We start from the raw sequence: 23,963 nt of genomic DNA on the forward strand, positions 1-23,963 counted from the left end.
TAAAGTAAGAGACAAGATTTCATATTTGGAATGTCTCAGAAATTAAATACAATTACACACATATTCCTCAAAAATCAACTACTGTCAAAAAACTAGAAAAAGAATAATCAATCCTTGCACAGCAGCATATACCTATGATCCCAGCACCTTGCTGCTGGGGCAAAAGAATTATAGTTTGATGCTAGCCTGGGCTATATGAGAAGACCCGGGGTTGGTACCCTAGTAAGCACAAGGCCCTGGGTTTGGTCCCCAGCTCTGAAAAAAAAAAAAAAAAGAAAAAGAAAAAAAAAAAAAGAGAAGACCCTATCTCAAAAAACAACAAAACATCCCTATGATCCAGCTATCCTACTACTGAGTACATACCAAAATAAAATACATCCATTCTATCAAAAAGATATTGTGTTCTTCATCTACTGCAGTATTCTTCAGAGTATCAAAGTAGAGATTCAATGGAGTTGCCCATAGATGGATAAACAAGCGGGTAAATAAACTGTGGTGTGTGTTAAGGTCTAGATGGAATGTTAAAGCCTAGGTAAAATGTTAAGTAAGGCCTGGGTAACAGTTACTTGACTATCCTGCCATTATAAGGAAACTTTCTCAGATGTTTCTGCTACTACTAGGAAAACCCTGTAAGATCTTAACTTGGGGTAATGGTTCAGTTCCCGAATCTGGACCGTGGCCTTGGTCAACCAGTCTTAGGACATGTGCTCAATAAACCACCCTGTCTGACTGACATCAGTGTTTGTGTGGTTTGTGAGGCAATTACTGGACCCCAATAATATGCGAGCATTATTTAGCCGTGAAAAGGAATGAGGCATAATCTGTAGCACTTTGGAAAAATTATGCTAAGGAAAATATGCTAGCAGAGAAAGGCAAAGCATGTCCTTGCCCCAATGTGAAAATTAAAAAGCTCATCTTAAAGGGGTGGCGCACACTTTTAATCCCAGACAGAAGCAGGTAGATCTCTGAGTTGGAGGCCAGTCTAGTCTAGTCTACAAAGCCAGTTCTAGGACAGTCAGGGTTACACAAATAAACCCTACCCTATGTTTTAAAAAAAAAAAAAAAAAAGGCGCCTTTCCGCTCGGCCGTTCTCCTGTACAGGAGGCAGCCACGGCGCCCAGCCGGAATGGCATGATCCTGAAGCCCCACTTCCACAAGGACTGGCAGCAGCGAGTGGACACGTGGTTCAACCAGCCGGCCCGCAAGATCCGCAGACACAAGGCCCTGCAGGCGAAAGCACGCCGCATCGCCCCTCGCCCCGCGTCCGGTCCCATCAGGCCCATCCTGAGGTGCCCTACAGTTAGATACCACACCAAGGTCCGGGCTGGCAGGGGCTTCAGCCTGGAGGAACTCAGGGTGGCTGGTATCCACAAGAAAATGGCACGCACCATCGGCATCTCTGTGGACCCGAGGAGGCGAAACAAATCCACTGAGTCGCTGCAGGCCAACGTGCAACGCCTGAAGGAGTACCGCTCCAAGCTCATACTTTTCCCCAGGAAGCCTTCTGCTCCGAAGAAGGGAGACAGTTCTGCTGAAGAACTTAAATTGGCCACGCAGCTAACAGGACCTGTGATGCCCATCCGGAATGTGTACAAAAAGGAAAAGGCCAGAGCCATCACGGAAGAGGAGAAGAACTTTAAGGCTTTCGCCAGCCTTCGCATGGCCGGAGCCAATGCCCGGCTCTTCGGCATCCGAGCAAAGAGAGCGAAAGAAGCCGCAGAGCAAGACGTTGAGAAGAAGTAATGCAGGGCTGGAGAGTTGTAATAAATTTTCCATAAAGCAAAAAAAAAGGCAACAACAAAAGAGTTGATTTTATGGGAATATATAGTAGAACAAGAGGTCGATAAAAGTTAGGAAGGGGAAAAGATGGAAACATCCAATAATAGGAACCAAGTACCAATAGACAGAAGCAAGTGCTACTATTTGCAACGGTTTATATGCTGAAATGGAAATGCTAATGATGCTGACTTGACCAATATACAAAGTACACTTGTACCGAAGTATCATCACACTGTACCTCATAAATGTACAATTATAAGTGAATTTAAAAAAATTGTAGGTGGCAGTGATGACGCACTCCTGTAATCCCAGAATTTGGGGGATTAAAGGTGGAGTATTGAGGCTAATCCGTAGCCTGCATGAACAGTACAAATACTATGTACATAAAAGACTCACAAAGAAGCAAGGTCATTCGTGATGCAAAAAGTCAGTTACTACTGAGTCAGCCATTCACATAAGTTGTTCTGTACAATTAACTAATAATTTAAACCACCTGAGCTCTGAAACAGAACTTTTCCAATATCTAATCGCAACTGGGAAAACATACACCAGTCACAGAGAGGCAGAGGCGTTGAAAGTTTCCAGGCTTCATCCTACTAAATTACCAATCTATAGGTTATCAAAACCGTCTAGTGAAGGTGCAGTACCCCCACCTCACCAGCTCCCCGCCCCAAAATAAAATTCTAAGAGAGTAGGAAAAAAACCATTTCCAAAGAAACTCTCTCTTCTACCCAGGAAGAGGACAGTCCCAAAAGAGACGAAGCGCTGCATAGGTTCGCATTCGCCAAAACGCCCAGCCAGGCGGGGAGCTGGACCCGGCCGTGCCGCCTCCCGCAGGGACTACTCGGCGTACGCCCAGGCCGGGCCCCGCTGCCCCGGCCCGGGACCGCTGCCCCGACCCGGCCCCTCCTGGCCCCGCCCGGCCCGGACGCCCCGCCCTGAGGCAGCCACGACGCCTCAGAGAATCTCCTCGCTTACCATCCCAAGCTTCTCCTCAGCCATCTTGGCTCCGCCCACCGCCTCGAAACCGGAAGCCGACCGTTTCCCGGACGACCAGCTGAGCCGGAAGTCGTAGCTAGGGAAGGAAGGAGGAACCTGAGCCAGTAAGGAATTAAGCTGCCGAGTGGAAGGCAGCGGTGGTGAGGTCGGTGAGTTCCAGGAGTCTCGGCCACAGGGACTCAGCTCGGAAGGAATGGGTGAGGGAACTCGCAGCCGGAGATTAGACAGCTCTGCAGCGGGTTGGACGAACTGGAGTGTAGCGTTGTCAGTTAGATATTAGATAATGAAGCGCAGTTTATAAAGAAACAGTTCACTCAATAAATACAGGTAGCTCAACATACGAAAATAAAACTGCCAGGAAGAGAAATAATGCAAACTGATGTTTCCAAGAGATTCGGTCTGCGTCTTACATTGACAACAAAAGTTTTCACTTCATCACCAGTTGAAACAAATTGGTCAAGCTTCCAATAAGAGCAGCTTAGCAGCAACTACCAAAATTAAAAATACACATAACCTTTAACCCAACTGTTTCAATTATAGGAATTTATTCTATACGTATAGACGTAAGACATGGTTTTACATACAGAAGTATCCGACGTGTCATTGTTTGGAATAAACCAACGCCTGGCAAACAACCTAAATACCCAACAAATAAATTATAAGAAGTTCATATTGTGTGGCATATGAAAAGAGACAACTATTTACATGGTAAGATAAGAACTGCCAAGTATACTATTATCAGATAATGACAATATGCAAGAAATGCAGATAGTATCTATGTTAATAAGAAAGCAGAAGTAAGAATATTATGTACACAATTATTTATTAGAAAATATTTCTAGGAGGATATTGATATTGAAAGTGGTTTCCTCTAAGGAAGAGAACTGTATAGCAGGGATGCAAAGAATAGAAGTACACTGTTTAGAATTTTTAATTTTACTCTATATGGACATATTATCTATGCCAGTAATAAATTAATGAAACATACCACATAGCATCAGGATTGTGGCAACTGTTAAGAAGGAGTAATGTACAACAGCAGGAGAAAATAACCAGGGGCTTTAACCTAGACTATGGTAGAAATCGTTTTCTAAGTAAGAGATTTTAAATTACATTTAAAAAATAAGGCATTATTTGCTGGAGGAGACTGAGGAAGCATACTGACTAGGGAAGAATTCTAAGGCAAGAAATTGTACCTCGACCCTGAGGTGATATAGACCTCCCAAGGCCATATGAGTCTACTTGAAAGAACAGTGGGAGGGCCCTAGAGAGTTCTGAGCAAGGAATGGCTTGTACTGAATGAACAGCTAACGTTCTTGTCAACTACTGAGTAGAGGTGTGGTGGCATGCCTTTAACCCATGTTCTTTGGAAGGCAAAGACAAATGGATCTTTGTGAGTGTAAGACCAGCCTGATCTACACTATAAGCTCCAAGACAGTCAGGGCTATGTAACAAGACCTTGTCTCAAAACATATAAAATAAAATAAATGCCAAGAATTGATCATCTAAGAGGAACCACTTTGCTTAGAGAACAAGAGATGGCACCGGAAATGGAAAACCAGGTAGGTGGAGGTACACACCTAACATTTGAGAGGATGCAGACAGATCAGAAATTCATAAACAGCATTAGTAACGGTGAGTTCCAGGTTAGCCTACCTGACTTCATGAAATCCAGTTGATACACAGACAGATAAATGGACGAGATCCTGATTCTGGATAGATGGATAGACATATCAGACAGAAATAGAAGAGCAGAAAGAAAAGTCCTAGCACAGTGGTTCATACCTGCAATCCTAACCCTCAGGGAAGACTTCCATGAATGTGAGGCTACCATGGGAGTTACAAGTGAGTTACAGGTTAGGCTTGGCTTCATGGTAAGACCTTATTTCCAAAACAAGCAGCCTGGTCACAATGACACTTGCCTGTAATTCAGGAGGCAGAGACAGGAGGTTAACTCTTAAAATAGGCCAGTCTGGTCTGTATAGCAAGACCTTAACCTCCCAGAAACATAAAGAGAAATACGGGAAGCAGAGTGCATCTATGATCATACAAATTGATGTTGGTGAATGGGGAGGGAAATTCATGTCAAAGGAATACTGCCAGGTTTCTAACTTTAAACACAAATTAGCTGAATTGTTCAGCCAGTTACAAATATGAGATCCTTATGGATGATGTTAGTATAATATTCATGCTCCTGTTTCCCAATAAATAAAACTTCCTTGGAAGGGGCCATATGAGGATAAATAATAGTTGTTTTTTTTTTAAAGAATTATTTACTTATTATATATAAGTACACTGTTTCTGTCTTCACACACACCAGAAGAGGGCAACAGATCTCATTACAGATGGTTGTGAGCTACTATGTGGTTGCTGGGAACTGAACTCAGAACCTCTGAAAGAGCAGTCGGTGCTCTTATCCACTGAGCCATCTATCCATCCCCCTAAATAATAGTTTTTAATACGTAGAATCCTCTACTATGTTTTTAAATTTACATTTATTATGAGAAGGGGTGCATATACCATGGCTCATGTGCAGAGGTCAGAGGACATTTTTCCGTTTTTAGTATTTTAACTTCTGTTCTCCCAATCCCCCAGTCCCAAGACAGAGTTTCTCAGTGTAACTAACCAGCCCTGGCTATCCTGGACTCACACTGTAGAGCAGGCTGGCCTGGAACTCACAGAGATCCACCTGCCTCTACCACACGAGTACTGGAATTAAAGAAGGCACGGATTAAAGGATTTTGTTAAGGTCCTCAGCCAGTTTTGTTCTGATGCCCTCTGCTGGGCAACTCTAGCATATCAGGTCTCTTTGGAAGTGGTAGTGCACTTGATCCTAGTACTCCTGAGTAGAAGCAGGTGAATCTCTGAGAGCTCAAGGCCAGCCTGGTCCATAGAGCAAGTTCCAGAAGAACCGGGGATACACAGAGAAACCCTGTCTCAAAACAAAACAAACAAAAAAACCAAAACTAGCAACAAGAACAACAACAAAGTACCCAGCCCTCCCAGGAGCACACCATTAACTCCAAAAACTCAGTGAGCATTGTAGTAAATGCCTACTTTAAAAAAAAAAACACTGGGGTTGGGGATTTGGCTCAGTGGTAGAGCGCTTGCCTAGGAAGCGCAAGGCCCTGGGTTCGGTCCCCAGCTCAAAAAAAAAAGAACCAAAAAAAAAAAAAAAAAAAAAACACTAAGCAGTCATATGTTCTAAATTTCTTCATGAAATATTTTCCATTCATGACAGTACAAATAGCAGTAATCAGTAGGGAATGTAGGCAAAAAGTATAGATAAATGCTGCTTTGCCTGTGAGAAAAAAGATATACTAGACATATCCAAGTAACTATCACCAAAGAAAATTTAAACTAATCAGGTAAGATGCTACAGTAAGATGTAAAAAATTACTTGTAAAATCCAGCTTATAAGGAATTCTTGAAGATATGAAAGAAAAAAAAAGCAGGTGGAGGTTACATATGAAAAAGATAAGAAAATATGGTGTGCTCCCATTTGTGGTATTTAAAAACATTAACTGTCGCTTGAGTGGTGGCTCATCAATTAAAAGCACTTAGGACTCTTGCAGAGGACTGGGGTTCAGTTCCCAGCATCCATGAAAGGCAGTTCTGTAGTACTTGAGGCTCTAGTTACTGGCACCGCTTCTGGCTTCTGTGGAGAGTATATCAACAGTCCTTCATCTACAAATACATAAAAATGAAGACAGCAAATCCTTTAAAAAGAAAGACAGTGGAGATGGCTGGTGGCCAAGAGCACCTGCTCTTGCAGAGGAGCCGGCTGGTTTCCCAACACCGCATTAAGGCCGGCACGATCCATAACTGCTGTTCCAGGGATCTTTTTGTGATAACCACAAGCACCAGACATATGTGCAGGAAGAGAAATGCAGCAAACACTCAGAACACAACTGTCAAGAGAAGTGGGACATACTGGCAGTAAATGGTTACTACACAAGCATAACAGAAGGCTAGACACCAAATCAACTAACAGAACGAAAAGCACATCAGATAATTAAAAGTGTGCACACTGAAAACAAGAGGTGGGGGCAATCCAACACCTAGAGGATGATGGGGCCATCCACATACAGGAGATAGACTATGCGCATGAGAACTAGGTGAACTGTCCAGGTTTGATGAAAGACAACTGATGTGAAAAGTGAGCAATGCCTACACAAACAAAAATGGGCTAGAGAGATGGCTCGCCAGTTAAGAGTTTCTTCTTTTCCAGAAGATCTGGCTGGGTTCAATCCACACAGCCATGTCAGGCAGTTTTACGACGACTGATAACTGCAGCTCAAGAGATCTGATACCTTCACTCGTGCACACACCCACATGCAGGCACACATATACACATAATTCTAAAATAACAAAAAGGTTTTGAAAAAGAAAACTTACCTAGGAGCTTCCTAAAAATTAAACCAACACTGCGACTATGGGAGGAGGGGCACTGCAGGCTGAAAAAAACCTGAAACGAGCCAGGCGGTTTGGGCAGGCACCTTTAATCCCAGCACTCAGGAGGCAGAGGCAGGTGGATCTCTGAGTTATAGCTCAGCGTGGTCCATAGAGTGAGTTTCAGGACGGCCACGGCTACAATGAGAAATTTTGTCTAACAAACAAAAACAAACTTGAAATGATCAATACACCCATGAGCTGAGTATAATTAAATAACCTATTTAAAGACCTGAAAGAATAAAAGGTCAGTATGGAATTAGAATTCTATACACAAGCCATACTCATTTGGGTAGTGGAGACAGGAGGATCAAAAGTTCTTAGCTACAGAGCAAGTTTAAGGCCAGCCAGGGCTACTATAAGACTGTCCCAAATAGAATTTAACAATTCTATACCCAAAGATATTTCTCACAAAGAAAAAAGCAAAATGCATTTTCCAACCAATGAAAAGTCAGGGTGATAGAGTTCAGTCTCTGGCATTCAGATGATACCTTAGATTTATTGGAAAATATGAGTAATAATAGTATGTGCTCTCAATTTTATAAATATATAAAAAACAAAGCATAAATTACAATGTACAATATGTCATATATATGATTTCTAGTTCTACAGTCATACAGAACTTAATAGGCTATTTAAATTTTAATTCACTGAAAGTAAAACTCCATTTATACTAGTCACGTTTATGTGTTCAATAACTAATTAACTACCATATTTTCAAGTTGGATGCATATTCCTGTCATCACAGACAGTTAAGTTGGACCTTACTGTAGAATGAGAGGAAATAAGTACTCTAAGCTTTACTGCACACATTTCTGTCTTTTTCCTCTCCCTTTCCTAAACCTTTCCCTTTCCATTTTTTAAAATTCCCTTTAACTTATTAGGAGAAGGAGGTGCATTGTGTGTGGGTGTATGTGAGAGGGCAGCTTGCAGATGTTGGTTCTTTCTGACCATGTAGGACTTGGGATGCAACTCAGACCATCAAATTCAGCGGCCAGCACCTTTACCTGCTGAGCCTTCTTCCCTTTAAACAGAATGGTTGCCTACAAATACTCAGGCAGCAGGCTGGACAGTAACTGAAGGAAAGCCAGCAGCCTAACCTTTTAAAAATAGGTCAAGTGTTTGATGTACAAAATTCTATGAGCTGAATTTAGCCCATGATATACAGAACCAGAAAAAGAATCTGATAAAATTTAGCAATGCTTCCAAAAAACCTTCAAAGAACCTAACAACCACCAAAACCAAAACATTCAGTAAAACAGAAACAATCTTCCACATGTTTGGAAGGTAAATGAAAAAAATTTACCCCTAAATATCACACTTAATAGAAAAACAAAGGGGATGGGGATTTAGCTCAGTAGTAGAGTGCTTGCCTAGCAAGCACAAGGCCCTGGGTTCAGTCCTCAGCTCCGGGAAAAAAAAAAAAAGAAAAACAATAAAATCTTTACCTATGTACTAAGAACAGAATCAGAATGTCACTGTCACATTTTTCTATCACTGTACTAGATTTTGTCACAAGAAAAAGAGAAAACATTCCCAGCAACCACATGGTGGCTCACAACCATCTGTAATGGGATCTGATGCCCTCTTCTGATGTGTCTGAAGACAGCTACAGTGTACTCATATACATAAAATAAATAACATTAAAAAAAAAAAGACAAAACAAGTCCATAAGCCAAAAGGGGTGGTGCATGGAGCTGGTCCAGAAGGTAAAAGCAGTAGCTGCACAAACGTGACAGCCTGAGTTTGGTTCCCAGGTGAAAAGCCAGAAGTGGTGGGTTAGCTAACTTGACATAAGCCAAACAGCATCAGAAGCGATAGAAACTACCTCAGCTAAGTGGAAGACAAGAATTTTATCCTCTCACCTCCACGCATATGCCGTGGCAGATATGTATGCCTCAAACATACAAAATAAAATGTTAAAAGCAAAAAAAGTAAAGCCATCATTTGCAGTCACGCTTGTGCATACATGGAATTCACAGAGCTATTTCTAGAATAGAGTTAGCAATGGCTTTACAATCAATATATAAGGTCAATTTTACTTTTTATAATAGCAAAAATAGAAATGAAACTTAAGGGCTGGAGAGATGGCTCAGCGGTTAAGAGCACCCGACTACTCTTCCAGAGGTCCTGAGTTCAATTCCCAGCAACCACATGGTGGCTCACAACCATCTGTAAAGAGATCCGATGCCCTCTTCTGGTGTGTCTGAAGACAGCTAAAGTGTACTTATATATAATAAATGAATAAATCTTTAAAAAAAAAGAAACTTAAAAAGTGATGCTAAAAGAATCAATTATCAGCCTGACGTGTTCATCACATCTATAAATATCAGGACTCAAGTGGTTGACGCAGGAAGATCTGAGTTCAAGGACAACTTGTGCTACAAGTAGTAGACCCTGTCTCAAAAAAAACCAAAAATGGATATATGATGTAGGTATAATATCAAATAACCAGGGGGAAAATCTATGGGGAACTAAAAAAAGCACTACTAGGAAAAAAATTAAGAAAACCTAAATAGCCAAGCCTGGGAGCACATTCCTGCAACCAAGCGGTGCTTGGGAAGTATTCAACATCATCCCAAGTTAGGCATAGGAAGTTCAAAGCCAACATGAGACACTACCTCAAAACACAAGGAAAAAACCCCATAAATGTCAAGATATATTACACCATGTTCATGGAGAGAGACTAACTCATCCCTAATAAAATATTAATTCTTCCTAAATGATAAACTGGGATTCAATGCCTTCCAAAGACACAGATCTATTTTCAGGCAAAACACTCATACACATAAAATAATAATTTAAAAAAACCTATTGCCTCAAATGAGAAACATTAAAGTTATTGGTAAGAAACTGGATAAACTGGTGTATGTACAAAATGCACAACTATTCAGCAATAAGAATGATCTAACACACAACAGGGAATCTTAAAGCGTTATAAACTAAACCATCCAAGAGCACATTCGTTTATATAAAGTTCAGACGTGAGCAAACTGCTTCTCAGTGACTAACAACCAGCAGGTGAGCACTGGAAAGTGGTCTCAAAAACAATGGAGCCTACTAGTGCTCTCCTGCGTCTGTGGGTGATTACACACATATACACAGTTCTTAAAACACCCCACTAAACCAGATGTGCACAGTTTATCGAGGAGAAATCTCTATTTTCAACTGTTTCATCAGTGTGATTTGTGGGCTCGATTCTGTTCAGAGGAAGGCCCTAGATTATGAAATTTAGAGACATACAGTCACATGTCCATGAGAAAAACAGCATTTGGAATCTGGGAAGCAATGTCATGGAAGCAGCCATCTGAGACCATGAGTTCATGTGCCAACACTTGGTCACTAGAAGGCACATATTGTACCCATTTGATTTTTACAACATATCATGGGAGTCCTTTTAAATTATAATACTTTGTTGACTTTTTTGCAAGCTAGTCAAAACAAAATTCTGGGTGGGAGGAAGCATAAAGGAACACTATCACTACTCTTCACTGGGAGGATTCTCTGGTGTTTAGTCTTGACCTTCCAAATCATCCCCTAAATAGGATATAGTGGCACAAACCTCTAATCCCAGCACCAAGAGAGTTGCAATTTTGAAACCCTAGCTGGTTCTATATATAATTATAGTAAGATCATGTCTCACAATAATTAAAAAACTTAAGGCACATCTTTCCCAATCAAGTGAGTATTCTGGTCATACTTTCCTATTAGATCTAGGCTCTGTCCTATACAAGTAGAAATGAACCACAAGCCAGAATATGTGATAGAAATTTATTAGTAAGCAAACATCTTCATCTATACCAGCAGTTGTTATGACTTGAGGTGGGTATAGTTAACAACCTTATAGCATCCCATTCGAATGTTTATTGCTAAGTCAGTCCACAAAAGGAAGTGCAGATCATTTCATACTACACCCTAAGGAGACCTACAGAATGAGTAAGCAGAGTTCTCCTTCCAAGAGCAACAAGCTAAGACATTTCCTTTTTTGATAGGGTCCCTAAAAATTTTAGGATCTAAATTCCTGAATCGCAGTCTAAAACTACTGTTCCAGAAGAGCTAGTTCCTGAGGGCATGAGACTTTGCAAACAGAAAATCTTAGCTATCTGTTGTCTCTGGCAGACTGAAGGAATCTTGCAAAGCTAATGACCCAACTTTCACACAGGTGTAGTCAGTGAAAAACGCTTTACAGGTAGTTAAGGCAAAAATCTATCCTCAGGAAATGTTATTTTATGCATATAGAGCCAATGTCATGTCAGATTGGCCATCTTTGAAGGGCCTGGAAATGTAAGGCCCTAGAATTTCTTAACTCACTAAATTAGGAGGGCTCATAAACATGAGAAATTGCTTAGTTTGTCTGAGGTTTTTAACAAAAGCAACCCGTTTTGAATATTAAAGTCAAATGAATTGGCCGTGGGTAATGGTGGTACATGACTTTAATCCTAGAACTCAGGAGGCAGAGGTAGGTGGGTCTCTGAGTTTGAGGCCAGCCTGGTCTACAGAATGAGCTCCAGGACAGCCAGGGCTATTACAGAGAAACCCTGTCAGAACCAACAGGAGAGAGAGGAGGGAGATCTTTCAAACCCAGCAGGTACTACTGGCACTACTTCCAGTAAGGCTACTTGAACAGTGTCAAGCAGTCAAATGTACCTCCACCAGGTAGCTGGCTAATAGGACCACCCATTTGGATGGAAAGCCTTAGCCTCACACAAATTGACCCCTTTTGTTGACTGCTGAACCTCCATTGCCCAACACTGTATAGAAGGAACTCAAATCTACCATTTGTGGGTTGGGAGTGGGGGAATGTGGTCTGTGGTGATTTAGATGAAAATGGTTCATGTAAGCTCATATTTAAATACTTGGTTCCCAGTTGGTGAAACCGTTCGGGAAAGGTTAGGAGGTGTGGCCTTGCTGAAGGCATGCCACTGGAGGCAGGCTTTGTGGTTTTGAAAATCTCATACCATCATTTCCAGTGTGTTCTGTTTCCTACTTGAGGATCAAGATATGGACTCTCAGACTCTAACCATCTGAAACTGTAAGCCCAACTAAATACTTTCCTTGCTTTGGTCATTGTGCTTTGCCACAGCAATAGAAAAGTTATTAGCAAGCAAAAGAACTAAGTTAGGTAATTATGATTTGTGACTAGGCTTTCTTTTTTTTTTTTTTTTTTTTTTTTTCCGGGGCTGGGGATCGAACCCAGGACCTTGCGCTTCCTAGGCAAGTGCTCTACCACTGAGCCAAATCCCCAACCCCTTGACTAGGCTTTCTTTTACCCACTCTTTGATCCCTACAGTATTCCTATGTCAAAAGAAAAACATAGCTTATAGAATATATTAAACCATACAAGTATGGGCAGACTATGAAGTCAGCTTAACATTTTAGTGATTTGACAGTATTTTCTTAGACTCCAGCTAACAGGAGCAATCTATCCCTATTTACCTTGTATACTTGTGTATACATTTGAGTTTGATATCTCTGGATCCCACATGGATTCATTTTTAGAGAAGCTAAGTACCAACGTGACAGGCTTGTAAATTGGCAACTACAATGAAAACCACCTAAAAGCCCCAATCAGTATCAGTGGACAAACGGTTTTTCTGAAGAAAGCCGTATCACTTCCCCTAGAGCAAGATCAGTAGTAGCAGCTGGAGGGGAAAAAAAGAACCAACACACACCAAGAAAATCCTAAAGTCGTCTTTATTCTTAGTCACATTGACTTCCAATTGAGAGCTTCTAGGTTGGTTAATTCAACTTGAAAAACTAACAGATGCACATTTCTAAAAATAAGTACCAACTTCCTCAAAGATATATGGAAAAAAAAAGTTAAAAGAGTGCACAGTTTTCATTTATGAAGGAGCCACAATTTCCCATTGTTTAACTTAAAAACAAGCAAGCAAAATACCTCCACGTTGATAGGTGCACACCTTTTATCCCGGTAAATAGGAAGAGAGGCAGGAGGAAAGCTCTAAATTGGAGGTCAGGCTGGGCTACAGTGCTGATACTCTTGTTTTAAAAACAAAACCCAAAAAAAGAAAAAAGGAAAAAGGAAAAAGAAAACTCCTACCAGACTCTCCAGTTGCAGGGATAAAGGCTGAGATCAAATGGTTACATGCTGAGCTGGGCTTAGTGGCACATGCCTGTCATCCTAGCACTTAAGAGGTAGAAGCAGGAAGATCAGAAGTTCAAGGCCATCCTTGGCTACACAAATCCTAGAACAACCTGGGCTACATTGAGAACTTGTCTTCAGAAGAACTCAAAAGATTAGCAGCTGCTCTGTGCATTTTCAGCTATCATCTATAAAAGGTATCCTGTAACAAGTCCCAGCAGTGTGTCCAACTTCTCTATACAGGAAGCAGACAAGGTCAACAACTGCAAATAGCCTATCGAATTACACTAAGCTATTTATTTTCAACTGCACCTTCTGGTCTGGCTGCCACTGGTGACTATGACCTCAAATGTGAACATAGGGACTGGCTACCCAATCTGTAGGTAGGGAGGGGCTCTTTTCTACTCAAGGCTGGTTTCTCGGAGAAGCAGGACAATGGTGGACGAAGCAGTAACCCGCTCAAAGGAGCACTGCTAGGCATTACTGTTGTCAAAGTATGGGAAAGCCACTTCTTCCGGTTCTGGATGCTACATCATTCTGAGACCAGAATAAGAAAACTGTACAGAGGTAGTTGGATGTCTCTGGTCCCAAACAGAGGAAAATTGTGAAACTTTAGGCAAGTTATTAAATCTTCTATTTCCCTCTTCAGCGAGACAGCAATCTTTATTCCACTTGTTTTAGAAAGTGACAAACTAGAGTATAGCTGTGATAAAACTCAAGTCTGGTCTGATTAGAGTACCGTGTCAATATCCATACACAGGGACTATCAGCTTTATGTGAAAGCCGATTCCTTTTGAAGCTGAGAATGTTTTAAATATCTCATCTTTAAAAAACTGACATTCCAAGCTATACAGAGCATCTAAATGTATATCACTACTACAACGCAAACAACAATCTAAAGTCAATGTTCAACATACAGAAAGCTTTCAGAAACACTTCTGAAAGTCTCAATTAGCCAAATTAAATGTTGGGGTAGTCTCATTCACAGTTCCCTCCATTGAACCTGAACCAAATCTCGACAGTTTATATTAAATAGGAACAGTGAATAAGGCACATTGTACAGGTGGCTGCTACCCACCTAAGGTATCTGTTTTCAACTATAAAAATAAACATAAGTAACTAATGGAATAACAAAATAAAAGTTTATTTTATTAGAATTAGGAATGTTCTTTCCCTCTGGGCAACCTGAACAGTCCAGTTACAATGAAAATCTAAGAACAGTTATTTCCACAGCACAAGGTGCTCTATGCACAAAATTACAGGGTTAGGAGCATTTAATCAATTTATCGATCTGATTGTCTCACCAACCCACCCCATCCCATCCCCCAAGTGCTCTATACCGGATGTAGCTAAAAGAATTTGTTACATTTAAGCCTTTACTCTTCTTGTTCTAAATTTCAAGTCCTACTTACAGGTGAACCACACATTACACTGCAGATTCAACGATTTCAAATCAAGTCAGTCTTGGATCTATTTGTGTGTATGGATACACGTGTGTCTTTAATATATTTATTTGAACACACATAAAACATATACAATCTGGGTTGCAGCAAATTACAAAGAATTTAAGAGTCTGGTAATGTTATATGCTACTCCATTTACCACTATGGTATGTCTCCTGAGCTTTGGATCAAAATTTTATTGTAAATCATTGAAAATTCACCTGTTGCTCAATGAATTGCTCAAATGAAGCATGCACTGACAATGTAACTGATCTCAACACCACAGGGAGACCCTGATGTGTAAGTAGAGCCCTCTGAGAGACTTAGGTAGGTCAAATAGGGAAGCTGTTAACAATATGGCTTGCCTGTCCCAGATGGGAGCACTGAAGCTAGCTACTGACAGAAGCAGGTAAATTCTGGAAATGCTGTCAGATATGGAGACGGTTGTTAAAAACTTGGATGTAGCAGAAGGGCCAGTTCACCTTGATCCACACAAATTGTGAGTGCAATATCCTCAGGTCCCATGTGAGCACTGGGACTAGAAAGTGTCACCAACTACACTATCCCTCCATGGTGGGAGACTATGAGATGCACACTCTTTTTAGACGCTTGTTGCAGGGCAGGGCATGAAGAGAACTTATGACACTCAGACCTAGATAATGTGAAGTTAACTCTTTTTAAACACCACACACACGAAGCATTTTAAGGGACCACAAGTCTATGTGACAATTCTGGTTGCTTTTCAAAGTCACCAGGAAAAGGAACATACTTGAGCTTTCTTTGAAATCTCGTTGGTTTTGATAAATGTCTTAAGATCGGTGCAATTATTTGAAATAAAGTCAAATGGATAATGGAGAATGATAGGACAAAGAGAGGATGGAAAACAGACACTTGACTTCAGATTTGCCACCTGAGGTGACAAGGAAAGGGAAGAAAAAAGATACAAGTTGATCCTAAAGCGACAAGTGGTTTAAGGAAGCAGCATAATATACTCAGCAAACATTCACTGATTTTTGATGGGAAAAGAACAGTTGCAAGTGCATCTCATGTAACAACCTTTCTAAAAGGAAAAGTAGGGTGATTCAGCAAAGCCTAACTTAGGCAAAAGGCCAGAGGAAAGTGAGCCTACTTCCCAATGGAGTAAGAAGATGTACAATGCAAGAACAGACACAGCTGCCTCACAAATGGTAAACACTCCCTAGGCACAAGACAGTTAAAGGAAGACAAAGAGGTCCTCAGCCAAAGCTGGCATTTAACAGTTTTACCTCTTGATCTAGTTGCCTAGTTCACTCTGCACTCTTATATAAAACTGACAGTCTTAGGGATGCTGACCTGTTGAAAAATACCACAGGCAGAATGGCCTAAACAAGTATATAGTTAATAAAACCACCACCACCCTTTACTTTTAACATAGCTTTTAGTAGAAATTTCATAAAAATGGACATCACAGCTAAAATGCATTATTCTCCTATATGCTGACAATAGAAAAGAAGCAAACTCAGTGATTCCTACTCAAATGCACTGGATGGGAGTATCATGTTCTAGTGGTGTTTGCCTTCAAACTGAACCCACCGCAACACACACGAGTAATTTCAGTATCCACCATTTTAATCCACAATCTCAGACTAAGTGAATGGCTATTTATTTATATTTAAAGTGAAAACATTGTATTCAACACCCTAACATAAGAAGGGATGAAAGACGAGCCAGAACTAAAAACTTAAAAGGCTCAAAGCAGCAATTCAGGAAAAATAAAACAGGAGATTTTGAAATGCCTCCTCCAGACTTGATGGGGATCCTAGAAAGCCTACGCTGTGTGCATGGCATGGGCACACAGGCTAAAATGGGGACATCAAGGCCACTGAGGAGTAGGTTGGGATAGGATCATTCATGAATTGAAGCAACTAAACCCTTTAACAGACCAAGCCATTTGCTTAGAACTTGAATTCCTGGATCTAGATCCAGAAGCTGAGAATTCTAGGCATGAGGCCCATGGCCAGCAAAAGATACAACCAAACCACAGCGGGCAAACTGACCTCAGGAAGGGGAAAGCACTCTAGTTAGGTCTTGCAGAGGGGCTTAACAAACACCTTTATCCCAACCCAACCCTGGAAAGATAAAGCCAACTGAAAGAAAATGCACAGCAAATAGACATAATCTTGAAGCTTTTTAAAGAATAAATATTTTTGTAATTAAACATTATGCAAACACGTGCCACGCTTGCTTTATCCATGCATATGCGCTATATACAATTTTGAAAAATACTGTGTTGTCCTCTTGTTTTAAAAGTCATATACAAAGTTTTTGTGTTTTTTGTTTAATCCTCTTGCTGCCTACCCCCTTCTCCCTCCCAAGAATTTCCTTTACAAGTAGCTAATAATCATTATTCACTCATGACCTTAGGGTATGAGAGAAAGTGAAACCAACTGTGTGTGGAGGTGTGTATGTGCAGGGCAGGAAGGGGAAGAGGTCCTTTACCAAAGTACAACAAAATGGCTGGTTTGGACATGAAAAGCAGTGTCGAGGAGCTGTCTGAATGTTTAACTGTACTACACTCAGGAAGAAGAAAAGGAAGTCAGCTTTGAGAATGAAGCTACGTTACAAGTTAGAGTTGGAGGGCTTTTGTGTGTCTGTCACACTGTTGGCGGCCTAGAATACTGTTGTACAATGGTTTATCTACCTTTTTTATTACAATATAATTTACTTAAACTTTCCGTTAACAAAACAGAATTCTGGTACTAGAGACCAGCGGTGTCAGAACAGGCTTAGTGCCTCCTTGTTTGTGTTTGTTTTAATTGCATGAGCACTCTAGATGGTAAAGTTTTCAGAGTTCATTTTATGCAGGGCCAGGCTCAGTCCTCAATGTACTCCCACAGATCTTTTTCATAGCCTTCATGCACATGCTGTAACAAAACCCTTCGTCGACTCTCACAGTATCTGTAATCAAAGAGAAAAAAAAAAAGCTTGTTGTCAGCCTCTGATAATGAAAGAGGCGTTTATAAAGAGCATTACCCTGAAGAAAGCACCTGCTATCAACATTTTCAGACTCAGATGTGCAGGTTTATCAAACTGCCTCTACCTATTCTTTTTTTTTTTTTTTCTTTTTTTTTTTTCGGAGCTGGGGACCGAACCCAGGGCCTTGTGTTTGCTAGCCAAGCGCTCTACCACTGAGCTAAATCCCCAACCCCGCCTCTACCTATTCTAAGGACTCTTTTTTGGCTGCTGGAAACCAAGCCCAGGACTATGTGCAAGCTAGACAAATACTCTACCAATGATCTCTCCTCCCAGGCCAAGACATTTTTTTAAACCCAGATTCCCAGTTCTAGAAATAAATTTTAGTCTTCAAGTGTTAAAAGTTACAATGTGACTTCAAACCAATGACTGAAACCCATAGTTGTATAAGTTATAGAGTTAACTTTATAGTTCATTTATTCCCATCTATCAAATAAAGATTTGGGAAACTATACAAGCATTATAAATACAATGTAACAATGACAACCAAAGGAAGTGAAGACACTGGGATTAAATCTCTAACTTCCAACTTCCTAGTTTCCTTACTATTATTCAAGAGATACCTGGGGACAGGTGGTGGTGGTATGCGCCTTTTATCTCAACACTTGGGAAGCAGAGGCAGGTGAATCTCTCGAGTTCAAGGACACCGGGTCTACAGAGGACAGCCAAGGCTACACAAAGAAACTCTGGTTCAAAAAAACAACCATGAAAAGAAACCCAAACAAAAAAGATACCAGGAATGTTGTAACCATTGAGACATCTTTCCACCTCTTGGTATCATTTCAGTTCCCAGCACCCACACCTATTGGCTTACAACTGCCTTTAACTCTAGCTCCAGGGAATGTGATATCCTCTTCTGCACTTTATGGATATCCACACAATGCACAAACACACACAGGTAGACATGCACACACATAAATTAAAAAAAAAAAAATCATCTTTTAAAAGATACCAGCATATGAGGAAAACATTTTGGGAGAAAGCTTTTTGTTCAGAAATCAAACATGGTTTTGTACTTTTAACTTAAAAGGCATCAAAAACTGATGTTTACCCCTGAGCTCAGTTAAGTTTCCCCTAAAAGATAACAGCTAACAAAAAGCTCTAAAGAACCAAAACCCTATTATCCACTCCCTCATGCTAATGGCTACTTATTCCTTTTAAAACCTTTCTTTCCTGCACTGTAGGGATTTCAACCAGTACAGTAAGCCATTAGAATAAGTGGCTAGATTCCTCCTCTATACTTATCAATATACCCTCCACAACTTCTTGAAATAGACAGAAAGAAGCTGGGAGGCACAGCAGCTACATCAACAATACAGAGCCTCACCATTTGTCCATCAGATATTAAAAATCTCACCTGTACTTATCTTGGACTTTCTGCTTTATATCTTGCAGAGAATCTTGGGAAATATCTCGTTCAAGGTAGCCCGAAAGCACCTCTGTGGCATTTTCTAGATCTGCTTGATTATTCTGAAAAAGAAAATAAAGTAAAATTTGGCTTTAAAAATCAAGCTAAAATATAATCCATCTTAGCTAATTTACTGACTATATAGTTACTCTCAACACGGATATAGTCATTTTGATAAGCACTTTAACAAGTAAAAAACTAAAAATTAAAACTTTTAAGATTAAAAATGAAAAGAAAAACAAATGTTGATGCATAAATCTGGCTGTAAACAGAGGTTTTAACCATAAATATTCAAATTTTTTTTTTTAGGATTTGCTTTGTGTGTGTGAATACATTGCCACTGTCTTCAGACATATCAGAAGAGGGAATCAGACCAAGCCCTTTATTTTTAAAAAGACATCATCTACTGTTTAATCATGGCTGGCATAGAACTTTCTGTGTAACTCATGCTGGCCTCAACCCCACAGAGATCCGCCTGCCTCTGGAGTTCTGAGGTTAAAAACAAGTGTCAGATGAATACATCTATTTCACACTATATGCAAGATCAGTATTCTATGGATTATTTTTTGTTCTTGTTGCTATTTTGTTTTTATTTTTTGTTCTTTTGAGATAGGGTCTCATTATGTAGTTGTGGCTAGCATAGAACCAGGCAAGCTGGCTTTGAATTCACAAAGATGTGCCTTCCTCTGTGCCATCAACCAGCTATTCTCTATTTCAGATCAGAGTGAGAATCTAATACCATTCTAGGATATCATGAGGTTTAAGTAACACAATCTATATAAATTGTTTTTATTCAGCACCTGGCACACCATAAGTTTTCAATAATCACAAATCTTGCCTCGATATTGAAAGTTGACATGATGGCTAGAAAAGGTTTTCCAAATAAAGATGCTTTAAAACTGAAGCATGAATTAGGTGTGGTAGCATAAGCCTTTATTCCCAGTACTTTGGAAGCTAGAACAGCTGAGAGCAGCCTGGTCTACATAGCTAAACCACCCTCCTATCTCCTATCTCAAGGAAAAAAAAAAAACAAAAAAAAAAAAAAAAAAAAAACTAGAAAAAAGGAAAACTACCAGGTGAAGAAGGAAAGGAATAAGAGGAGAAATAATCTGCTGCAAATCTTCAGAGGTAAATGATGATAAAAGTCAAAATTAAAATCTAGGACTGACTATAGAACCAGTATAGTTAAGTAGTTAGCTAACCCACATACACTTGAATACAGTTAAGTATTACAAAGTTTCTCTTACCTTTCAATGAAGTGCCCCGCCCCCCTCCACCTCCTCCTGTTTAAATAAAAGTCTGTTCTATGAAACAAGGTATCCTTTCCCCATGTCCAGGAGCTAGTCTTACCTCAAAGATAATGGACTGGTTATTCTTTTTGAGGTAGAAAGCGAAGACATAAGTGTACATGAGTGTGGCACGACACTGGCAGAGGACATCAACTGCTTTCTTCAGGAACTGCACCTCAATCCAGGACATGTTGTGCTGCTGCATTTCCTCCATCTTCTGTTTCACCTGAGCATACAGCTTATGCTCAAAGCGTAGACTCTGCATGTGGTTCATATAGCGATTACAGTAGAACAGGTACCTCTGCAGGGCCGCCCTAGATCGCTGACCCAGTAAGAAAAACAAAGGTCTCGAATTATGACATACATATTGTATACAAAAGCTGGTGTCCAATTAAGCATAATATCACATAGCATCTTATATGTTAAAACAGCTCATCACTAGAAAAAGCAAAGGTACCAAGAGTTGACAATAATGTGGAGTGAAGGGAATTCTTGTAGGACACTGCTGGTAGGAATCATTATGGAAAATACATTGAAGGCCCTCAAAAAACTAAAAATCATCATAGCAATCCGTATCACCACATTTGGGCATCCAGTAAAAACTGAAATAATTATGTTGAGTATGTCTGTACTTCTCTTTATTCTTTGCAATAAATAAACCATGGAATCAGTTCATTCATTCACAAATCAACGGAGAATTCATTCACAAATCAATGGCATATTTCAGTGGAGGATTGTTCAGCCTGAAAGAACCAAATGTTGGTAATATGCAGTAACTCTGGGAGACAACATGCTAAGTGTACAGAAATACATATACAAACAGAATCTTGACGAATATGAAGAATCCAAAAACACTGTACTCAGAAAAGTAGAGACTAAAATGAGGTTACAGGAGGGAATACAGTGTATTCGAAACACTGTAAATGTCAAAACTCTAACCATAGAAAACAATAGGTACCCAAAGTGACAAAAATAATTATGTAGCTAGAACCATCAATCAACATCATATACATATCAAAACATCAGTTTCCATGAATGTATAACTGACTTTTTGACTAAAGTACTAGTTGAAAATTAATATATATGCAGATAAAATAGTAACTTAGTTTAAATTAGAAATAGTTCTCTAGTTACCTTTGTTATTTTATACTGCTATAAATACCTTACTAGTTCCCACAGAGCTGCCATGTGCCACACGTAGCCACATGTAGCCAACAAACTAAACAATGGTGCTAAAGAAGTGCTTTGCATTTCACTAAGTTCCACTGGACAGCAGTCTGCACAGTGTGATAGCTTATATATGCTTAGCCCAGGGAGTGGCACTATTAGGAAGTGTGGCCTAATTGGAGTAGGTGTGTCACTGTGGGCGTGGGCTTTAATAATACCCTTGTCCTAGCTGCCTGGAAGTTAGTACTCTGTTGCCTTCAGATGAAGATATAGAACTCTCAGCTCCTCCTGCCTGGATTCGGCCATGCTTATGCCTTGATGATAGTGGGCTGAACCTAGCCAGTCCTAATTAAATGTTGTTCTTGTAAGAGTAGTCTTGGTCATGGTGTCTGTTTATAGTAGTAAAACCCTAACGAAGACAGAGAGAAGGCAGTGAGTTAGAAAACAAGAAGCAGCTGTGTGTGTTACTGGTAACTGAATCTAGTGACTTCTACAAGCTAAGCAAATTTCCTGAAAACCCAGTACTCAAAAGCAAAAATAGAGAACTACCCTGAGGCAAAAAGACAACACAATAGTGCCTCAGACAAGGTAACTAAAGTAGACAGTACAATCAACTAAGTGGGTTTGTTTATTTTGTTTATTTTTTTTTGGGGTGGGTGTATTCCCTCTGTGTAGCCTTGGCTGTTCTGGAACTCAGTCTGTAGACTAGACTGGTCTCAAGATCTACCTGTCTCCACTTCCCAAGTACTGGGATTAAAGATATGCACCTCCATACAACTAAGTTATTTTTTTAAAGTGCATTTTTAAAAAGTAATTTTTTAAAAAACTTTTATGTTTATTAATATGTGTGTCTGGTGCCCAAGGTAGCCAGAAAAAGACATGAGATCCCCTAGAAGCAAGAGTTACAGAAGGTTGTGAGCCACTATGTAAGTGCTAGGAATGGAATACAGGTTTTCTGGAAGAGCAGTAAATGCACTCTTAACCACTGATCAATCTTCAAGCCCTCAACTAAGTGTCCAATCTTGTTGTCACTGAGTCTGCATTTGCTTATTAGCTTTATTGTGGGATGATGTCACAGGTGAGGCAGGTACAGGATAGAAGAAGGCCTGTCATTGGATGAGAAGGAAGGGTGGGCGGGAGAAAAGTTTGAAGGAAGAGGAGGAGACTGGAACAAAGAGAGGAGGAGAAGCTGAGAAGCCATGGCAGGACAATGGAGGCTGACATAAAGATCTTGCTCTGTGTATTTACAGGTTGTTATCAATGTTCTTAAGGGATGGATGGTACCCGGCTTTGTATGTTTACGTTGGCAATTATATCTTATCAATTGAATCTAAGATTATTGTATTGTGTGTTCTTTTATGTGAGGGTTTGAGTATAGGAAAGTGTGTGGTGGCTGGAGACACTGGGCCACTGCGGCAAAGTTGGGATGTGTTTCCGCAGAGATATCTAGCAGATATCTTGGGGCACTGCGGTGCAGATCAAGCGAGGTAAAAGACAACAATACTTTTTTTTATTTTTTATATTTTTACAACAACACTTTATAGAATTACTAAGTAGACAGACTAGTCTATACAGAGTCCCAGAAAGAACTATACAGTGAGACCCTGACTCCAAAAAAGCCAAACAATTGGCATTTTTTTTAAAAAGGGAGGGAGAGGGGAATAATACAAAGAGATACTATTTGGACTAACTATAAAAAAGTATGAGCAAGCAGGATAGCTCTGTGTACTTATGCACAAGTCTGACAACCTAAATTTGATCCCTAGATCACAACTGGCAGGAAGAAACCACATCCTGAGAATTGTCCATTGTGAAAATGCACACATATGTACACGTGTATACACATACACGCCCCACATTTAAATTTTAATAAATACTTTATAACATGAGATCCTGCCTCAAAAAAACAAAAACAAAAAACAAAACAAAAACCAAAACCAAACAAAAAGAAATTTATAATAAAATTGAAATCATAGTAAATTCAAATAAGTGATAACTTTAAATATGACGTTGTGTGTGAAAATGCAAGTCTGTAATGCCAGCACTTAGAAAGCAGAAGACAGGAGGACTGCCAAAATTGAGGACAGCATAAATCTAGACCAGCCACAGCTACAGAGTTAGACCCTGTCTGTCTGTCTGTGCCTCCCCTATTCTCTTTCTCTTGAACAACCAAATACATACATACTTACAATAACAACCTGACGGTGAGGGCTGGGGAGATAGAGATACAGTATAGGAGTAAAGCACGTGATTGGCATTAGTCACTGGGTTCAATTTCAAACATTCAGCCAACACATCTACATACAATAACT

The 23,963-nt window shown here is 40.1% G+C and overlaps 3 protein-coding genes across 4 annotated transcripts in view; 1 reads left to right on the forward strand and 2 right to left on the reverse strand.

The window, feature by feature from the left end:
* Bbs4 (Bardet-Biedl syndrome 4) overlaps positions 1 to 3,043 on the reverse strand; it is a 33,562-nt gene extending 30,519 nt beyond the window's left edge. Inside the window, exon 1 of the mRNA XM_032910291.1 lies at positions 2,758 to 3,043. Coding sequence (XP_032766182.1) covers positions 2,758 to 2,781 — 24 coding nt within the window. The 5' untranslated portion in view covers positions 2,782 to 3,043. The remainder of the gene's footprint in view (positions 1 to 2,757) is intronic.
* Positions 466 to 1,790, forward strand: LOC116907142 (60S ribosomal protein L13-like). Its single transcript, XM_032910111.1, has 2 exons — positions 466 to 481; positions 1,070 to 1,790. Exons 1-2 carry the CDS (start codon positions 466 to 468, stop codon positions 1,741 to 1,743), a joined length of 690 nt encoding a protein of 229 aa, XP_032766002.1. The 3' UTR covers positions 1,744 to 1,790.
* Positions 3,044 to 12,906: 9,863 nt separating the features above from the next.
* Arih1 (ariadne RBR E3 ubiquitin protein ligase 1) overlaps positions 12,907 to 23,963 on the reverse strand; it is a 99,976-nt gene continuing 88,919 nt past the window's right edge. For both annotated transcript variants that reach the window (XM_032909512.1, XM_032909513.1), the window contains 3 exons: positions 20,546 to 20,806; positions 19,145 to 19,257; positions 12,907 to 17,712 (listed from right to left, as the gene is read on the reverse strand). In XM_032909512.1, the coding sequence (XP_032765403.1) occupies positions 17,628 to 17,712; positions 19,145 to 19,257; positions 20,546 to 20,806 (459 nt within the window). In that variant the 3' untranslated portion in view covers positions 12,907 to 17,627. The remainder of the gene's footprint in view (positions 17,713 to 19,144; positions 19,258 to 20,545; positions 20,807 to 23,963) is intronic.

The sequence above is a fragment of the Rattus rattus genome, chromosome 8, assembly GCF_011064425.1.
Source record: "Rattus rattus isolate New Zealand chromosome 8, Rrattus_CSIRO_v1, whole genome shotgun sequence".
NCBI lineage: Eukaryota > Metazoa > Chordata > Mammalia > Rodentia > Muridae > Rattus > Rattus rattus.